We start from the raw sequence: 21,066 nt of genomic DNA on the forward strand, positions 1-21,066 counted from the left end.
TAAAGCATTTGTAATATTTATTAGTATTAATAATATTTATATTATATAAAAATGTATTATATATAAATTTTATAAATTATAGTATATAATATAAATTATATTAGCTTTATAAAATATAAATTGTTATATAATTATATAAATAATATAATTATTAAATTTAAATTATATAAATTATATAATTATATAATATAAATCATATATGTAATTAAATGTGTACATTTAGCACATGCATGTACATACATGTACATACAGGCCACCACCACTACTGAAAGTATTATGCTAAATAAAAATCAATAAAGCAAAATGTAAATAATGTATTAGAGAGGACAGAACATAGAAATGGGCAGCCTCATTTGATAAAGTTTGTTTTGTGGATATCTTAATCCCTACATGTCAATTTGACATCTAGAAGAAAATACAAACCAGACAAAAACGTCATTGTTTCTGATTAATGAGTCTTGGGTAATGTCTGTATTTGAGTTTGAGAAAAGATGGGCTGTGGGTCATCCTCAGAATTACTAAATTAGGAGAAAATTCAGTACAATACAATGACACAGAATCTAATGAACTAAAAATTCCTTTCGTTTTGCTATGTACAATTTGCATTTGTATATTTAAAATTAAAATCAATTAAATGAATTCATTCTCACCATGCAAATACTAAAAAATAGAGAAAAAAACAGCATTCAATAAAATATAAGAGCAATAATAAAAAAAAAAATTGTCAGACTCACACTGTGGATCACTAAAAAAATCAATTCCAGGTGGATTAAGGTGAAAAAAAAAAAAAGCCCAAACTGTACTGGTTATATGAATAAAACATAAGAAAATATATTTAAAACTTTGGCATAGAGAAGTTGTCTTAAACAAGATACAAAATACAGAAACCTAAGCAAGATTGATCAATCTGACTTCTAAGATGACAACTTGTACATAAAGTACACTACAAGCAATTAAAAAACATGCAGCAGACTAAAAAGATATGTTCGCAGAAAAAGACTCATGTGCTTTGTATGAGAGTATTCACAGCAGATTTATTCATCATAGCCCCAAACTGGTAAGAACTCAGGTGTTCATTAATAAGACAATAGACAAAAGCTTGGTTTGTTCACACAATAGACTACGACTCAGTAATGAAAAGGAAGAAATTACTGATAATTGTAACGTGGATCTCATATTCTGAGCAAAAGAAACCAGACACAACACAAAAGACCATATACTGTATGGTTCCATTAATATGAAGTTCAGGAAGAGGTAAAACTAATTTATGATGGAAAAGAACCTCAGAACAGAAGTTACCGATGGGGGCAGGAGAGGAGGGATTACCTGGAAAGGAGATAACTTTCTGGAAGTTACGGTAGTATTCTTTATCTTGACAAGGATTTGAGAGACAGCTGTATCCTTGGTCAAAATTTAGCAAATGCACACATAGGATTTGTATGTTTTACTTTATGCGAATTTTATCTTTGGAGAAAAAATTATAAAAAAATTAATGAACTCTAAATGATGCTGAAGTATTTGGGGATGAGTACTGGTGACTACAACTTACTTTGAAATGCACCAAAAAATAAGCCGGATTAATAGATGAATACATTATAATGCAAAAGTAGTAAAAGTAAAGGTAGAAGCTAGGTAGTGAGTGCATGGGTGTTCTCTGTAAAACACTTTTGACTTTTCTGAATATTTGAAAGTTTTCATAATAAAAGGTTGGGGAAAAAAGGCAACAGATTGAAGGAAAAGTATTTCCAACATACAAGAGATTTTTTTGTCCAGAATGTATAAAGAGCTAATCATCAATAGAAAAAATACTCAACCCAAAATTAGCAAAAGCTTTTAGAAAAACAGGCAAATGCCACCAATGCCTGAAAAGATCATCCTACTGCACTGATAGAAAAATTCAAATGAGCACCACTTGCTCCTCACCCAGCAGGCAGACACCAGCTCACTCATGTCTGACAGCACTGGGGGTAGGTGGGTGTTCTTACGTGCTGCCAGGGGGCCGTGTGAAGTGGAGCTGCCACTTTGACAGTGTCTTCCAGGGTCTGTTGAGGCTGATCTTCCACCTCCCTGTACCACAAGAGCGGGATACCCGTGAGCAAACTCTATGCCTGTGCTCTAGCGCTTGCTGCGGTAGTTAGCATGAAGTGGAGTCACTATGGAAAGATATGTGACCTATTGCTAAGTCAGAACCATATACAGAGCTATGGCACTTACAGAAAAGCAAAATTGCTGTGTAAGTACACACACACATACACACACACACACACACACACACACACACACTGCAGATTAAGGGTCCGGAAAAATGCAAACTCCTACCTCAATAAGGAGGTAGGATTAAGACAGAACAATTTGATGTGAAACAAATACAATTTGAAATAAATATTCAAGACCATATTCGTGTATTGCTCACCTGATTGAAAGCATTAACAGATTATTAGTCTAAAACAAAGCTGAGTCTGTCCTTCACTTTCCCAGCACTATAGGGTAAAGTGCCAAATTAAGTACTTACTTATTAGGATTTTATCACCTGTATCCCCAAACCAGGCTTTAATTTCTTTCACTCATTCCTAAGGCAATTCCCATCCACCCTGCATGACAGGAGCTGGGAACTTACCGGTTCCTGGTCATTTCACACCCAGGGTCTAGGCGTGTTTGGGTGACCCCTTGGACTCTGAGCAGGTGCTGCAGACAAGCACTTTCTACTATGGGGTGAATGGGGTAAGATGGCAGGGCACCTGCCCTATCACTCATCAGGAGTTGGCTCCTGGTACACTTCCCTGCCCCCACAATTCCCCACCCAAGTGCTGAGTCATATCTGACTGTGCAGGCAGAATACTTTGCTAGCAGTCGCACCAGCCACATCAAAACTTTAAAGACTGGTTTGCTTTTAAACGTACTGAACAGACTCGTCTTCAAGCAAAAATACATGAGCTACACACGGCTACATTTTATGACTGGTAACAGCAGATGTGTGGGCGTGTACATGTTCATATATAATTTCAGCTGTTTCTCTGACATTTTGTGCAAACAAATCAAACAGCTCACCAAAACTAGTTGTAAGTTTTATTTTTATAAAATTAACATAAAAGATTCTTTAAAAATCTGCAGTTATTTACAGCAGTATTGCACAAGTAAAGTGGCAATTACCCTGTCAAAATTCATCAGTGCAAAACACAAGTAAGCCAGGGAAACTGCAATACAAATGCTACATATGCTGGGTCCTAGAAAACAGGTTAGTGATGGATCAGTATACAAACAGATCAGTGCTATTTATAAGTGGGTACCTGAAGAGTTCTGATACAGTAACTAGTGGTCACAGAATCTGAACATAAAACATGAGAGAGCTTCTATGGTCCGAAATTCCCAAATAAAAGTAGTCAAGTTACTTAGCTGGGAGCTTGAGGATGCTTCTTACACACAATGCTGTTTAAAGTAGACCCCACGTTCCCCCCGCCCTCCACATGTGAGTAGACACACACAGGAACCAGGATTAATCAGCAGGGATGGCAGAACCACCTGCATGGAACCACCATGAAGTCTCCTTAAAGCTTCCACGAGCTTTCACATCTTGACACCCAGTCCAGTGGGGCCCCAACCTCCCCTGAAGGAGATGGAGAATCAGGAGGGCATCGACCTGAAGAAGCAGACTGACCAAATGCGGTGACCAAATGGGTGGGGCGTGGGGAAGGCTGTACAGTTAATTAAAATTAGCTCCTGAAGACAATTTAGTCCAGCCTCAAGCACAGGAAGTCACACAGCAGGTGGGGGAAAACCCAACCACTCACAGTTGTCCACAAGGGGTTAGTGGCCGGAGGTGGTCCTGAGGCAGGAGCCACCTGTCCCACCCGTCCCCTGGTCTTGCCTGGCCCTAGCCCTGAACAACTGCAATGCAGCACCTCCGGAAGTGGCACATTTTAACTTTTTTCTAAACACTGAGTTGTCAGGGATACATTTTCAGTAGAAAAATCTTTCCCACCTGCTAATACTTTGGTTTTTTTGTTTTCCTAAAGATAAAGCCTGGAGTCAGCAAAATTTGCTTGCATGAGAAGCTAGTTGCTTTGGAACAAACAGAAGGTTGCTGGGTATTTCTTGGAGTAGAATTTTGTAGCCTGCCAGACTGAGTTTCTCACTGGCATCAAACATACACTTCATCATAAGGGCGGCAAAGCCCAAGAATTGAAACCCACTTGACTGGAAATACCAGGACCCAAAGCTGGAGAGCCACCCTGGAGGACCATGTGGTCTGCAATGAGCTCTCCAGTCACCCCCTACACCTCTCAGGAGGTAACTTCATGGAATGGCAGGGGTGTGGGAGACAGGGATGTTAACACTTTTCAGAAATTAAGACATTAAATAAGCAGAAAATAAATATACAATATTTCTACAAGTTACAGCATTATGAAACAGTAGGACACATCACACAGAAAAAGAATCTACAATATTTACAATCCTTGATTCCGAAAAAGTTTAGAAAAACAGTGATTTTTTTACTCATTTATGCTGTACAAAATTTTACAAGAAAGGTAAAGGAAACACAATTGCACACAGACATTTGGCTCAGTTGATAAGTAAAATATGACCTACTAATCTAATAAATACTCACAATATATACATTAAGAAGGGGAACGGCAGACAACTGTATTCCACTATATTTTTTAATCAGAAGGAATTTTAAACTTGATTTCTCCACAAGCCCCACCCCCAACATTCTTCATCAACTGGTTTCTGGGAAGGACATCTGAAGAATCACTCATGAAGCTATTTTGTGTGTGTTTATTGTGTTTCTGTGTTAAGTCACAGGACACTTTTTACAAACCTCACATGGGGAGAGGTTGTCAAGGCACAAAACCTGCATTAAGTTTCCAAAAAGGGGATTTCATTATTTTTTCTACAAAAACGTTTTTAAAAAAGGTAAAAACGTATACCCACGGGAGGCATACTTTCTGCAGAGGAATCTTGATAACCAGATACATACAGTACAGAGACATCCAGTCATCGCTTTAAGTTCTGGTGCCAACAGCCTGTTCTTTAATACTCCTACAATTCAGAGAATCTCTAATTTCCTCAGGAACTGTTTCCACATCCAGCCTGGAGGCCACCAGGCCAGAGGGAAACGTGCTCGTGTGTTGAACACAGCCCCTGGGCAGCGCAGGACAGGGCCCCTGGTGCCCGGCCCAGGGCTGCACCCAGTGTGTGCTCCCAGGGGCTGCAGAGCTGAGGAAACAGAGTAAAGTGCTCTAGTCAGGAGACTGGCACATGAGTACAGGGATCCTGGGAGGGGGCGCCCAGAACCAAATACATCTTTGGTGTGTGTGTGTGTGTCCAGCAGGCCCGCGGCTGCAATCCTACCACCGCTCATAACCGTGGGCTTTGTGTAACCCTACAAATGGGCTCGAGACACATTAGGGAACAAGTTGAGCTCCAACACAGCTTTAAAAATAAGTCAAAGTCCCAAGGAGATTCTTGGGGAAACGAAATTATTTAAAGAAAGAATATTTGGAATTAAATCATCTCCATCTAAAGGAAAAAGTGAATATGCAATACATATATATATATGTGTGTGTGTGTATATGTGTATATATATATTTTTTAAATTATGAAGATACAAGTGTTTAGATTTTTCCACCTAATTTAAATAATGTGAACATTCTGGCAAAACACTAGTTGCTGGCACTGCTGATTCATTGGAAGATTTACTTATTTCTTTTAAAAGCTGTTTAATGATTGGAGTTTTCAAAAATTTTAAGAGTTACAGAGTTCACAAAATTGTCTTCCCTCCTCAATTTCACTGCTCCCTAACCTGACTCTTTCCTGTGTCTCCCTGGGTGTCTGCTGCCTCTGAAAGGACTGACCAGTGTGTGGTTTCCTTCCATTGCACTCACAAGGAGCAGGCACAGAGAAAGAGCACCCTCACTACAGGGCTGGCGGCACGAGTGGCCTGACAATATCCAACTGTCCTGGAAGAACGAAAAACACAGACTTCTGCCCAGAAGAATTCTTCTATGGTACTGGTGGAAGTGGGATGAAGCCTACGTTTCAAAGTGAATTTAAAGGAGTGGGGCCAGTGGACTGAATGCAGGAGGACTAAAATGCAGGAGGCCAAGCAAATGGCCATCAGAAGCCCTGTCCCAGGCCTGTGCCCATTCCCATGAAGGCGTGAGCTGGATGCTGCAGCTGGACTCTGCTGTAATGGACACGGTGGCCCTCTGGGACCTGATGCTGACAGTGCATCCTGTGAACATGGGAAAGCCTGCAACCAGAAAAGCCAGCAGCACAAAGGGGCGTAGCACTTAGGTCTGTTGCTATTACTGCTATTGCCTCTTCAGAATACTTTCCAATAACATACTCATCAAAATGGAATGAAAACCAACACCAAATGCTTCCCAGTTAATAACAGATCACTCGAACTGTGCAAGATACAGGCGGATATTAACTCTTGTTCTGACTCAGTTTCACTTTATCATGAAAATACACTGGATCAAATCTATGCATCTGAGTCCAGACTGGAGGTACATCACAAAAAGTGACGAGGAAAGACGCAAAAATAGTCTGAAATTTTGCCACAGATGCAACTGAATTTATAAAGGTACGTAAATATTTACAAATGGGACTGGCGTATCAATGCAGGTGACAACAGACCCTCTGCCCTTTTAATCAGTTCCATTTCAAAAGAACTCTTTTGGTATTAATAAAAATAATTTTAAAAGGTCAAAGAGGCAATAGTAGGGAAGGGAGGGAGTATATCACACCTCTCCCTGTTTAAAAATTCTGTAATCTCTAAAAATAAACTAAGGCAGCTTTTTAAGTTAGCTGGCTCAGTTTCCACTGCAGGGTTTACATAATCCTCTGAGAATAGGCCATAGGTTCTTAAAATTTTAATACAAAAATTATTCACAATTGATTAAAAAGTTTCCATTTCCTTTTTGAAAAACCTTATTAAAGGTGATGGGGAAAACACACTGCATGTAAACACCATTCTTACACAAAATCCTGTTCCAAAAAACCACGGTTTGTACATTAAAAAGCAAAGAATGCTCCCTCCTTTACATTCACAAGAAACTTCCATTAGAAATTCTGCTGTGTGGTGATGAACAGAAAGGTCAAGTTCCCATCCAGCTCGGTGTCTTCTGAACACGTCACCTGCCCCTCCACCAGAGAACCGCTGGCTGCATAATAATGGCACCAGGAGACCGCGGTGCTGGGGCTTGTTGGTTCGAACAAGCAAAATGTCTGCACGTATCTCGGCTCCGCAAAGAACCTGTCAATGCATCCTCCACACCAGGCGGACAATGTAACGCAACAGTCGTAAGATAACCATTTGTGGGTGGTCTTCGGCTGCTTGGTAATTATTCAAAAATACCTGAAACAACAAAAGGAAAGCTTCTTAGTTTCTCCCTAATTTGGGAGTGGGGAGGGGAGGGAGCCCATATTTAAGTGAACAACCAATCCCAGCTTAAACACTATGAAAGGCACCTCTTCACGAGCACTGTATCACAAAGCACGATTCCTCCCTGAGACTGTGAAGAAAACTTGTTTTCATTTCCCTGCAAAGGGGAAGACATCCCTACATAAAGGGCAGGCATACCAATGATTTACTCCTTAAAATAGAAAAAAAAAAAAAAAAAAGCACTCAAAAGAATGTTTGAAAAACTCAAAGAGGATGTAAAGTAACTATCTTACCACCCAAGTTAATTGACATTCAAATATGCTGCAGATTCCCTCAGGGGTGAATTTCTGGTAGCTGTAATTTATTTGAGAAACCAGTGATTTGGAGTAACCTGCCCTAAGAAGCTAAGCAAAGTCGTGCAGTGATGCACCATTGTGCCTCTGGCTGCTTGGCTACGATAAACACTGTGACCCAGAGGGGTGCCATGGTCACAGACACAGGCACTGTCAACCCCCATCCTCCTACCCTCTTCGGTGTTCGGAGGAAAGAGCAATCCAGAACATAAAAAGCCTCTGTGCCAGTGACCAGCCTATGTTTGTTACAAGCTGAGGAACTGTTCAAAAGGAAATCACCAGCTTATTCAATGCTTTCAGGGTCCTCAGGTCTTCCACAGCGCCCACTTTCAGGTTCTAATCCATCTTGTGGGTAAGTGCAAGGTATAAATTCAAAGTTGCCAAAGGCGGCGGCAACACAACACATCAACCTCAACGCCATGAGCTACCAACCTGGTTCGCCATTCAAGTCTGAAATCTGCCCTGGACATTTCTTAATGACGAATCCACACGAGACTGGGCTACGTGACTGTCTCTCCACAAACCCCCTTCTCACTGAGTGGGGGATGCCTCCAACACACCGTCGCGGGAACCACCGGCCATGAATCAGGGTGAGACAACTGTCCCCTCAGACCCCGAACAGCCCCCACAGACACCAGCTGCAGCTGCAGCTCCACTGTTTACACAAGCTCTGCCTCGCTTGTTTGACAGAATGGGATTGTGATAAGGCCAGGGCATTTCCCCTTTTCCTTCCATAACAAGATTGGAGGAAATCAGCTTTATGTAAGCGATTCCTGTAGAGGCACTCTGTAACCACAGTCTGTGATTTTTATCTGTTTTACACACAAGATTGCTTTGTTTTGATTTAACTTTCAAAATTACTTTGCTGCCTCTGTGTGAGAATAATTTAGGGGAAGGTTAATTTTAGTGTAGACTAATATTAATAGGTTGAAAGAAACTTATTCAAAATAAAACCACAACTTACTAAAATGAAGAAAGTGTATGCTATGATGGGCTAAGTAATCAATCCAGGCAGGGAAGTTTTGTGCCAACCTGGTGTCACTGCCATGCTCGGTGTGGCCAGAACATGGGGCTGACTGGGTGTCCACAGTCAACAGGACACCAATGAGGGGGCTGTGTCAACGTGAAGGGCAGACTCCAACTGCTGACACTTGCTAAGTTTCATATTCCAGCACTGGCAGCGTCCAAGGGAAGAAATCTTCTGTCCACTCTTGGAGGACAGCAGGAGGCTGTGACCAAGCTTAAGTAGAAGTCACCTCACGAGAGAATCTTTCCAAGTTTTTAGAGTTCCGCTTTCATCTCAAATGTAAAAGGATATGGGGTGTTCAAAGACATGCTGGACAGGGTGGGGAAAATGCAGGAAATTTTGGCAAAAGTTACACCCAATCTCTGACTCGTGAGAAGATGCTAAAGCATCGCAGTCTGCAAGGGTGCGGGGATGCCTGCCCTCTCAGACGGCGGGCATGACAACATGGCACACGCTTTTAAGTTGACAAGCAATTGCTTTTGGACGACATTCAACAGAGGAAGCCATTACCACGGATTCAAAGAGCTGTGCCAGCCCAGAAAGCATTTGACAGCTGGCACGGCCGGCTGGAGCTGCTGTTGGCTTGAAGCGTATGCCCGTACTGCAAAAGACAGCTGGAGGATGGGCAGCCCCTACCTCTGCAGACTGGCTGCCCTCTTAATACCTGCAGCCATAAAAATTACTGCGGCTTATGGTCAGGGCCTGGTGACACTAAACTGGGGCAAGTGGCCAAAAGCTGCAGTGGGGCGAAGACGCAGAACTAAGACTGACGGCTCAATGCTGCTCAAAGCGCCAACAGCTTCAGCCAGCTCCAGTGAAATCTCCCTGCGATCTAGATACGTGAGGAGCGGCTGCTACAATTCAGCTCCTAAACCAGGGCCTTTGGTTTTGGGGTGGTGTAAGGGGTCAGGAGGGAGTTTGAAGCGATTAGAGAAAGCCCCCTAAGATGGAATGCACTGGTGAAAGGTCAAAGGAAGGGCACACCCAGAGGCTTCTGGCCAGGGTAGCATATCCAAAATGGAATTGGAAAGTCAGGACTAAAAATGACAATCTCTGTATTGTTGGGGAGCTGCCAGTTAAAAGCAAGTATGACTGAGCCAGGAGCTGTCACTTGCAGTATGAGTGGTCCCTCGCATCTAATGTGGGCTAAGACAATAAACACACCCATAAAGGAGCGTCAGCAGCCATGCCTGGACTGTCTTCCTGAGAGCTGCTGTGTCTGCAGAGCTGGCCTCCTGCCTAGAGTCCAATAAGTCTGCGTCTGCTATAGTGGTTCTTAATCAGGTGGAAGCGACATCTGTGTATCACAAGTGCATTTAAGTTCTGCCACTCCTAAACTGGGTAGTATAAAAAAGACACACTGTCTTTCCTGATTAAAAGCGTTTTTTAAAAAAACTATTAAAATAAATACAAACAGGGAAGATGCTCCACTCCCTCCTGAAACTTCTGGGTGTCCTCCTCTTTATGGGCTGAACTGTAAACTGTGTCCCCTCAATTCATCTGTTGCAGTTCTAACCCCCCGGACCTCAGACTGTGACTGTAAGTGGAGATAGGGTCTTCAATAAGGTGATTAAGTTAAAATGAGGTCACTGTGGGGTGGGCTCTAATCCAAGGTGTTCTTAGACAATCAGGACACAGAAACCCACTGGGGTAGACCACGTGAAGACACGGGATGACGGCATCTACAGGTCTGGAGGCTAAGTCTGCACCAAGATCACAGACTTCCAGCCTCCAGAACTGAGAAAAATAAATTCCTGTTGTGTGAGCCACCCAGTCTCTGGAACTCTGCACAGCAGCCCTAACTGACTAATACACCCTTTCACTGATGCTTATCCATAATTCTCAGTCTGTCACCCTTTAAGTGAAAACAATCCTTCTTACAGGGTTGGATAACTCTGTTTTAGTATAAATTGCAAAAATACTTTAGGAAGATATAGTAACTCATTTGGGTGAAGAAGATTATTTTTAAAGACCAAATTGGCTAGTAAGTTACAATTGAAGTGACCATATATTACAGTTCTCTCCTCTCTCACTCTTTCTCTACCCAGACACACATACAATCACAAGTGCACAAAGAGGAGGGCCCCACCCAGTTAGGTACTGTAATCTTCATAGTCTAAATCAAGAGCTATATGAGGACTGGGTTACCTGGAGGTAACTGCCTTTTGTGGCCATCCCATGTGTCCAGAAGATGACTCCTTCAACATTCACAACCTTGTATGTCCCGCCAGGAACCAGTTCCTGACAGCCCCTGCTCCTCTCAGGGCAAGGGGCTCCAGTGGCCTTGATGCTGACCGGCATCAGGTGGGGGCCCAACTTCAAGGCACGTGTCTGTGTACCCACTAGGTCTGGTGGTAATAGCTGTGTCGCCAGCACAAAATAGTAAACAAGGTAATAAAGTAAGGACAATACAGAGGCAAATAAGATGAGAGGGAGAAAAAACCTGGCCAGAGAGGAAGTCGGGGAGCCAGGGCAGGAAGGCACGAGGGTGAATCCCCACATCGAGCCCCAAAGGAAGAGGAGAATTTCTTGGAAGGACAAGAGGAGAATGGACAGTGCAGGTGGAGAGAGAAGCTGGGCAGAGGCAGCAAGGCCAACAGGCAGAAGGGGCCAGCAGTTCAGTAAAGATAATCTAAGTAGTGGATAAATATTTATCATAAGCCAGAAGGAAAAATCATGCCAAGTTGCAGGATTGCTCCTCCATACACTGTGCCCTCTAAGTGTAAAGGCATAGGATTCTGTCTCTACAAGTTTCCTCAGCATAGACTTAGGCAGTCTTTCTCTGAAGACATGAACAATGCCCTTTGAGATGGTGTCGAGCATTTGACAGGGAATTCCTAAATAGCTCTTCACACGTCCCCATGACACCAGATGGCACAAGCTCATCTGGGTGGCAACTGGGGAGGAGCTGAGCCACAGGAATGCCCTAGCGTGGGGTTCCTGCTGCCTTGCCAGGGGCTGGCACTGCCACTGCAGCGAGGAACATTGAGTGCAGGGCAGGAGCATCTTCAATTTACACTTGAGACGACCAATCAAGTGTCAGGGAATTTAATGACATTCTAATGCCAAAATAATCACAGAACAACACTCTCTTGCTCAGTCCAGGGAGGCAGATGCTTGGAAAAGAAAAGAGGCCCTGGCTCCAGGGAACTGGTCAGGCTGAACACCAGACACCTATAGAACGCAGCTTTGGATTCAGCTTCACTCCCCAACAGTGAGAGGAGTCAATCCTTTGAAAAGCTGCGTAGGGCACTCCAGGCCTTTGGACTTCGTGTGCCCAAGCTTGGGGATGGAAAAATTGCCATGGCCACCACAAATGAAATAACCTAGCCCACGCTTTTCAGTCCCCACAACAACCCTGAGTGCCAGGGGAGCATTCCCTGCTGTTTTGCAGCCAGTGACTACAGAGTTGGTCAAGCAAGTGACTCAAAGGGTGGTGCAAGACAGTGGCAGGACAGGACGGGTACTCTTGGTCCACATGAAGATGGAATGCCAGAAGCAGGACAGAAGTTAAAAGAGGGCTTTCGGGCCAGCACCTTCCCTCTTTGCATGCCCTGTCCCTGTGCCTGTGCTGGGAAGGGCCCGTTGCTCCTCAGACCTGAAGGGGGCCTTGTTTCAGGCTAAGCTGAGGTCACAGAGGTTCTGGAGTGAGAACTGAGAATCACTAAATGATTCCCACAATGCAGCTCAGAATACAGCCCCACTCATCCACACTCCAAAGGCAGGGTTGACACCCACTGGGCCAAAGGACTCAGTAAGTACATCACTGACCTAGAAATAGCATCGCTCAAGGGGGGACTTAAATTAAAAAAGCACAAATGTGCATAACACAATTTAAAAAAAGGCTGAGATCAGACATGACATCAAAGAGTTATCCTGGGAACCAGGGGTGAGATGTGCCATAAGACAGCCACAGTTAAGAGTTTCCTGGCAGTCAAAGCAACAAGGGAAAAACAATTTCATCGTCTTATCAAAGCAAGCTCAATTCCTAATTCTAAGAGGCATTCAAAAACAAGGTATACCTATACAACTCTGAGATGCAGAGGAATTTAACTTACTCAAAAACTTGTTTCTTTCAGAATTTCAACACCAAATGTATAGGGTGTCCTGAAAGTTATTTTTTATATATAAGTATTTATACATACACTATATATTATTATATATTATATATAATATATAATAGGAGGCTGAATTTTGGACTGTGAGACCAGGAAGGACAGAGGGAATCTCTGTTCCAGGCTCAGGCAACTGAGGAAGCAGTCTCTCTCTGGTTGGTGTCTGATCCCCACAGGCTGCAGAAGAGAGGGCCTGGGATGGACATCCAGGAGCCTGGGAATGCCCAGGGGCTGTCACGGCATCTTTAGGGACACTGAGGTGGCAGGGTGGGACAGAGGACTAGGAGTCGCCCCCCTGGTTCTGTTAGAACTACCACCCCACTACCCGTTCATAACCCAGCAGTCTAAACAGCATTTTAACTGGCAACCGAGCAACACGGAGGTCAGAGAGAAAAAGGCCCAGCACATAGTCAGCATCATGTGGAGCGCTTCGGGAAGATCTGGTCTCTCTCCACTTTCAGACCAACCACCACAGTCAAACGGCAGCTGAGCTGGTATTTCAGTGCTGGTTCCACATGCATGCTGTTTTCAGGTGTCAGAGGAGATTGCTACAATACTGCCCAACACCAAATCCACTTTCTGTTCATCACCAAGGCAACAGGGATATTTGCATAGCTTGTGCCTACTGCACTTTGACGTCACCACAGCTGGGGAAAGGGCACTGGGAAGTTCCCTCCCAGATGCATGGTACCTTCACCCCAAACCAGTAGAGCACTCTCCTCCAGTGCTGCAAAGCTATGGGTGCTGCAGCTGATTTGCTATGGTGACAATGTGGTCTTCAGAAGTCAGATAAAAACTACATTTGCATAAGCCAAACTTTTATCCTATTTTTGACACACTATTTCAAAGAAATTATGATAGTTAAGGCTTCTTGTGAGACAAATCTCTTCTCCAGTGAATGTTGGGGTGAGGCTGTGCACTGAGGCTCTTCAAGCAGCGCAGCACAGCCCTCCACTTGGTAGGTCTCTAGCCTGTCAGACTCCAGACCTGGTGCTGGCTAAAGTGGGGAATGACTCCCGCCTGCCACTTCGGAAGTCGTCACTGTTCTATGGCCAACCACAGAGAAGACACAGATTGTTCTGACATCTGTGTGAGGCACCAGTAGTTGGAATATTAGATTCAGAGAAGAAACACACTGTTTCAAAATGTTCCACCTCAGAAAAAAGCTAAGTGAGATGTAATATAGTTTAACCACAACTAAAACCTCTCCACTTTGTTTCAGGTGGTAGAAGTCTAGTGAAGGATGATACGAGAAGCTTATTAGTTTTGAGCGTCTGCAGCAGGGCCAAGTCTTAGTTTGTGTGCATCTTCATTTCCTCCTCAAGAGATTAAAAAAAAAACAAAACCCCAGTTAGACCTCCTGAAGTCCCCTTCCAGGCACCTGCATCTCCTTCCTCATGGTTACGTGTTCATGGCCTTGATCCAGAGCAGCCAGGCAGCCCTGCAGGTGTAGGCACCTGCCAAACAGATGAGCACTCACACGTGGTGCAAACAAGCACAACTCCTCTAGCCCAATGCCCACCCAGCCATTTAAGCACACACCAGTGCCTCAGCCTCATCTCACATTTGCCTACACCCAGACACAGCATGTGCAGTAGGGTCAACCACACAACTCATTTAAAAAGCAGTTCCAGAGTATTTAAAAGATAAGACAGGTGAACAGAGTTCCTGGCATCTCCCTTTCTAAACACCAAAGACCCACTGAAAAATATTTCAATTACAGTTCAAAGTGAGAGGAAACAGAATTATGATAATAGATGATAATACAAATTTTCTAGCTCCATCTCTAAATGTTCTTACTTAATCTTCACTATATGCCTAAGGGATAGACCAGGAAATGGGCCTCCTAAAGGTTAAGGGTAGAGCCAGGGTTCTAGGTCTGACCCCAAAGTCCCCACGCTTCATGTTTTCCTACGAGATCACACTCTGGCTTCAACAAGTAACAGAACATGCTTGTTTGGAAAACCAGCAATCCATAGTCCACACAATCCCAGCCACATGTGCTCCCAAAAGTCTGAGGGAAGAACCAAGGAGCTCATCACCTCTGGCCATTGTACTTGTGGGATGGAAATGGGGTGGTCTAAGACAGGCAAGGAAGGCTCCTAAACCCAAACACTGAGCTGCCTCCTCCAGCGCTAAGGAAAACTCTTGCTGAACCTGAAAACTGTGCCACTGATCAACGGCAGGTACATGAGGAGCTTATCTAAGCTTATCTAAGCTCCTCATGACTGCTTTTGTTATGAAAACTGGCATTCTATAAACTCATGTGAGTGAAGTGTTGGGCAACCTATCATTGTATGAGTTACATCTAATTTGAACTTAATATCTGATGTGCAGATTTCCATGATTCTTTTCACAGCCAGTAACAGAAAGCAAGTTCTTTTACTAAACTCCAACATTCAATTAATGAAGACCTCCAAAGTACGCTGAGACCACACATTTGGATTTGTGTTCAGTTTGTGCAATTACCAACAAGCAGGCTAAACTTTAGTCCTTGCTTTTGTACATTATTCACAGAAGAATGACTACCATTTATAAAAACAAGAATGAGACAGCACTGGGGATTTCACTTCTCAAGAAGGAGAGTATGTAAGTATTTCAAATTCATATATAGTATAGGAAAATGCTAATGTAATGACATATTAAATTCTTTCCATCAAAATCAGTCTGCAAGCCACCTTCTCAACTCTACTTTGTCTGATTCAGGGCTAGATTTTGGTCTACGTGCACTTCAATCAATTCATGCCTGCACATGCCCTGGACAGAGTAGGAAGTAGGCAGTGTAAACAAAAGATCACTGTTTCTTGTGATCAAACAGTGAAAGGGTTTTCATTCACTGCTGGCCTCATCTGGAGAGCAGCTTCATGTGCTGCTGTCCACTGCAGCACACCACCAGGACACGCCCAGGTCACAGTTAGCCAAGAGCAGTGTTCCTGCACATGGAATGACTTGAGCTGGACGACCTGACTGCGAAGAACCTAGAAGCCACAGAAGGAAAACAACTCCAGCTTCAGTATTACGGGTGGTGGAGGGGAAAGAGGGAGGCATGTTGGTTGCAGAACGGCTCCAGTTATTCCAAGAGCAAGCATTTTTACATTCTAAGGGCTTTGGATCGCAGCCCCGGCCCATGGTCAAGACTCCCACCCAAGTAGACACTACCCTTCCAGTACCTCTGTTCCACATCTACAGAGGATCGCAATCTATCCTTGCTGGCACTGCGTCCAGCAGATGAACCGGCACATGCACTCACACAGTTTGGGTGATGAAAGAAACTGGCAACAGCTACTGAAGAACAGTCTGGCTGTCTTGGGCTGACACACTCACGAGGAAGAGAAGGTGCAGGCTGCAGAAATACAAACACTGCACCACTCAGGTAAAGGCAACCTGCTCACTTTCTCACAAATTCCAAAATAAAGATTTAGCTTCTCAGAGAACCTCTCTTCCCTCCATGCCCACTAATATCCCTGTGCTACCTAGCCTTTACCAACAGCCTCCCTACTCTCCACTAGGAGTCTCAAAGCTTGGAGTCTTAGAGAGCGCCCCGCACAGCAGACCTGCATAGGAAGAGCTGTGAGCGTCAGTGGCCCTCTGGCCATAGTTCATTCAGCAACAAATGCCTTTTAAGAGCTCCATGACCTTCACAGCCCCTGGGCTTTGTCCCACAACTGGTTCTCCCTGTGCCTGCACTACTGGTGCCTCCTGCCAAATCTTTAAGAATCTGAGCATCAAAATAAACATTGAGAGTAACGCATTGTAGCCCATTGAATAAAACAGGAATCCATGAATCCAAGTTGGTATACTAAATAATTATATGAGAGAGAAAGGAAAGCTCTTCGTCCTTTACAAGCTCTGTCATATTACAAATGGAAAAGTACTAACTTCACAGTGGAAGACACCACCTTGGATCAAAGTGAACCTCATCAGTAACAGGACAAATGGACATCATGTGCCTCCTGCTGTGCCACACTAAGGACACCTCACCTCTGGAGTGCTCCTGTCAGAAATGCAAAATGTGAGTCTCATCATGCAGAAATATCAGATAAATCAAATTCAGGGAGTCTGTAAATTACAACTGCCCTGATCCTTCAAAAATGTCACTGTCATAAAAGACAAAGACAGAGGATGGTTCCAAACTAATGGAGCCAGAGGTAAGACACTTGAATTCAATGCATGATCCTACATTGGCTCTTGGGCCAGAAAATACATTTTTTCTTTTTTTTTTTTTTTTCCTGAGAAGGGCACTGTTGGGACAAGTGGTAACATTTGAATAAGGTCCACAGATCAGATAACAGTTCTGTAAAACTATTTGTGAATTTTGATAATTACACTGTGGTTACACAAGGGATTACTCTTATTTTTGGGAAATACATACTGAAGTATTTTTAGTGTAGAAAAAGCAGTATCATGTCTGTAGTTTATTCTGAAATAAACTGTACACGTGTACAAAGTGGGAAAACATGAAAACAAATGGGGCAGATATAAAAGGGTGGTTCTTTGTGTCATTCTTGCAACATTTTTGTAAGTCTGAAATTATTTCAAAATGAAGTTACCAAAATCCACTGTAGTAGTAAAACTCCGACTGAATAGAGGGGCCAGGCTGTTCAGCCCGGCAGGGTCAGCTGGGAATGACACTGCATCGGGAGAGAAGAGGGGACATGCACTGGGACTTTGCGCTCACCTGTGCCTCTCTCACCTCCTCCTTCAAGGATTCAGCCTCCACAGCTCCGTCTCAAACGCTTCCCCACTGCCCTTAAGTGGACTGAATACATGACAACTACACGACAACTTCCTCTATTTCTCTAACTGGAAAAACGGGAAAATATCCTGTCAGGCTTCGCAAGGCTCATGGCAATAAAAGACTAACACTTTAGACAAGGCATTGTAATAGCATTAAGCAAATAAAGACAGTCAGTATTTAAAAGGTTAATATCCATCCGAAAGCAGCGCAGTGAGGTACACTGCTTGCCAAGAGAGGATAATTCCCTTGTGAAGACAGCAGGTAATTTGAATTCATTATTTCCCAAAACGGCCTCCCATTACCTTCCCAGATTTCTGCCCCCAATATTTAACAATGGACCATTAAGTGTGATTCCAGACAATGGACTGTTTTTAATCTAACAAGTATCAAGACGGGTGCCTGTGGCTTTGAAGATCACTGTGTCACTATCCAGAGTATTATCCAGTGTTTTGAACTATTTTTTTTTTTTTTAGACGGAGTTTCACTGGACTACAATGGCGCAATCTCAGTTCACTGCAACCTCCGTCTCCTGGGTTCAAGCGATTCTCCTGCCTCAGCCTCCCGAGTAGCTGGGATTACAGGCGCCCACCACCACGCCCAGCTAATTTTTTGTATTTTTAGTAGAGACAGGGCTTCACCATCTTGGCCAGGCTGGTCTTGAACTCCTGACCTCAGGTGATCCACCCACCTCGGCCTCCCAAAGTGCTGGGATTACAGGTGTGAGCCACCGTGCCCGGCCTTGTGTTATGAGCTATTTATAAAATCTGAATATATTTATCTTTGTTTTAGAAAAATTGCGTTATAACCTAGAATCTATCCCTACTCCTGCCCCCCAATATCCCAGCCTACTAAGAAAGCTAAAGTCCTTTAATTATTTGTGACTGTATTTTTGCACTAATATTTTTAAGATATGCAAAAGAATATGCACAATGACAAAACCTTGTAAATACTGCAATCAGACAAATTTCTTTTACCAAAAGCATGGGAACAATAGGTTGCTTCTTACTGGAAACACAGACATGACCATCTTAAACATTAAACTGTGAAATGACATTGGGAGAAGAGGAGGGGAGGCAGGCTATGAACCTGTTAAGGTGCTGCTATCACATCCTCAACAGAGAGGCAAGGTAACAAAGACAACCCAGCAGCCTAGGTTTCATTTGCATGTGACTCAAACTACTTCCCACCTTGACAGCTTCACAAGAGGACGGCTGGGGACTGGGAGGCACTCCAGTCCCCACGCCAGCCTTAGCCCATGTCTTGTCACTGACCACTCATGGCAGCCATGGAGGTGCATTCACCAGGTGCATCTGGGCAGGCCCACAGGAAAGCCTTGCGGAGTCATGCATTCATATTGCATGGTTTAAAGAGAAACTTGTATAATATCCTTGAACACATCCAGCTCTGTAGTCAAAATCTCTAACAGAATCCTTGAGAATGTGCGAGCTTATCTCAGTACCCAGAGCTCCTGGTAGCAGGGGGACATGTGGGCACCAGGCAAGGCCTACTGCCGCCGTTCTCTCTCAGGCAGCCCCATCTAGGGCAGATCCTGCCCTGAGAGTGTCTACAAAGCCCCATCCAGATGGGAAGAAGACAGGCCCAGGGGATGGTCAGTTCACTGCCTAGGTTCAGAGATGTCTCCAAACCCACCAGAAATGATCTATCCTGTTGGATTCTGGACACAATCCCAGAATCGGGACTTGAGTGTATTCACCTACCCTCTTAAAGGGACTCATGTCCTCCCCACTTCCATCCTGAATACACTGTGGTCCCACTTCTCACCAGTTCTTCCTAGTCAACCAAGAGACAGCCACGTCCAGTCACACACAGGAACACAAAAATCTCTTTAGGTAAACCAAGGCAGAGGAACTGGAGGGAATGGTTACTTCAGTGACAAGTTATAAAACCAACCAGACTTCCAAAAAAACTACATTTCAGATTTAGGCTGGAAAGGAACGTATGTTCTGTGAACTGGCTTATGTCAGGTGGAGGATGCCAGGAGTTCTGCCAACTAAAGACAGTATTTTAAGAAATTCTTAAGTCCATCAATGTCACACTTCCCATTTCACAACAGAATCATCACTACAGCACGCTCCTCAAACACCCCCACAGAAAGGTAGGAAGATCCGATGTGTGTTTGAAAACATCCTTGACTCTTACAGAAATTCCATACTGAAGAACTGAAAGTGTCCTTTGTAATGGGAAAATGTCTATTTGTCTAAAAGAAGCCTAAAAAACATTGTATAAAGGCAGAAAAATAATAATTCAAAGGTAAAATCCATTTACTTAGCAACAATGAACTAAGCATGACCTCCCCTAGAAGAGAAAACAGATTAAAAAAAAAACTTTAAGAGGTACTTATATGAAACAACAATGTCCAGGAAAAAAAAAAAAATAGAGCTAGAAGAGAAGGGGTAAGAATAAATGATATTAACAACTATAACATTTTCCACAAAATAAGAATTAGTGTCTTCCTTTTGGATAAATCAACTGAATTAACACCTTTATATGAGGTGTTTAAAACTTTGTGAACAAGTAAATACCCTATATCACACTTTTGCTAGTGCACCCTTTAGCGGAAGCAGTCACAGGTGTTCTCAACAGTACTAACTCCTGGAGTCAAGGTCTACACATTTAAAAACCTCCCCCACGTGGCCGGGCGCAGAGGCTCAGGCCTGTAATCCCAGCACTTTGGGAGGCCGAGGCAGGCAGATCACGAAGTCAGGAAATCGAGACCATCCTGGCCAACATGGTGAAACCCCGTCTCAACTAAAAATACAAAACTAGCTGGGTGTGGCTGCGGGCACCTGTAATCCCAGCTACTCAAGAGGCTGAGGCAGGAAAATTGCTTGAACCTGGGAGGCGGAGGTTGCAGTGAGCTGAGATTGCGCCACTGCACTTAAGCCTGGTGACAGAGCAAGACTCCGTCTCAAAAACAAACAAAAGTCTCCCATGTGAAAAAGGTGTCCAAATGGTCACCTATATTGCCCCCAGGTAAAACAAACAAAAAAACACTGCTTCTACTAACTACAGATGATGATACAGGCTAAAATTTTTTTAAAAATCAAGAACATAGCTCAAAATAAGTGGCAGTCAATTATCCATAATATAAAGTTTTTATAGCTCAAATTACAGGCTATTGATGAGTGGCCTCCTAATACATTTCAACAATTAAATGTCCAAAGACAACAGGGCTCTGCAAGGGCAATGGCTCCATGCTCTTACTCAGTTCACCCTGCAAATTGCAGGAGAGCCTTTTACATGAGTGCTGGGATCGCTCCCATGCGCTAAGTGACAAAAGATGTTGTTTAAAAATTACCTTTAACTTTGACCTAAAACGCACAAGGGGAGTAGAGAAACACACTACATCGATTGAAACCTATGTTAATAATATTTAGGTGAGACTATCTCAAAGTCTATAAATAATCCCTATTTTAGCATTG

At 43.5% G+C, this 21,066-nt stretch overlaps 1 protein-coding gene across 8 annotated transcripts in view; it reads right to left on the bottom strand.

The window, feature by feature from the left end:
- Positions 1-3,052: 3,052 nt before the first annotated feature.
- Positions 3,053-21,066, bottom strand: part of BCL2L11 (BCL2 like 11) — a 46,889-nt gene continuing 28,875 nt past the window's right edge. For 6 of the 8 annotated variants that reach the window (XM_031655371.1, XM_021925188.2, XM_021925190.2 and 3 more), the window contains one exon: positions 3,053-7,363. In XM_031655371.1, the coding sequence (XP_031511231.1) occupies positions 7,265-7,363 (99 nt within the window). In that variant the 3' untranslated portion in view covers positions 3,053-7,264. Of the gene's footprint in view, positions 7,364-11,077; positions 17,689-21,066 lie in introns of those variants that run through there. The other 2 variants (XR_002516841.2, XM_021925184.2) reach the window with 2 other exon arrangements.

Source organism: Papio anubis, chromosome 14 (genome assembly GCF_008728515.1).
Source record: "Papio anubis isolate 15944 chromosome 14, Panubis1.0, whole genome shotgun sequence".
Classification (NCBI taxonomy): Eukaryota; Metazoa; Chordata; class Mammalia; order Primates; family Cercopithecidae; genus Papio; species Papio anubis.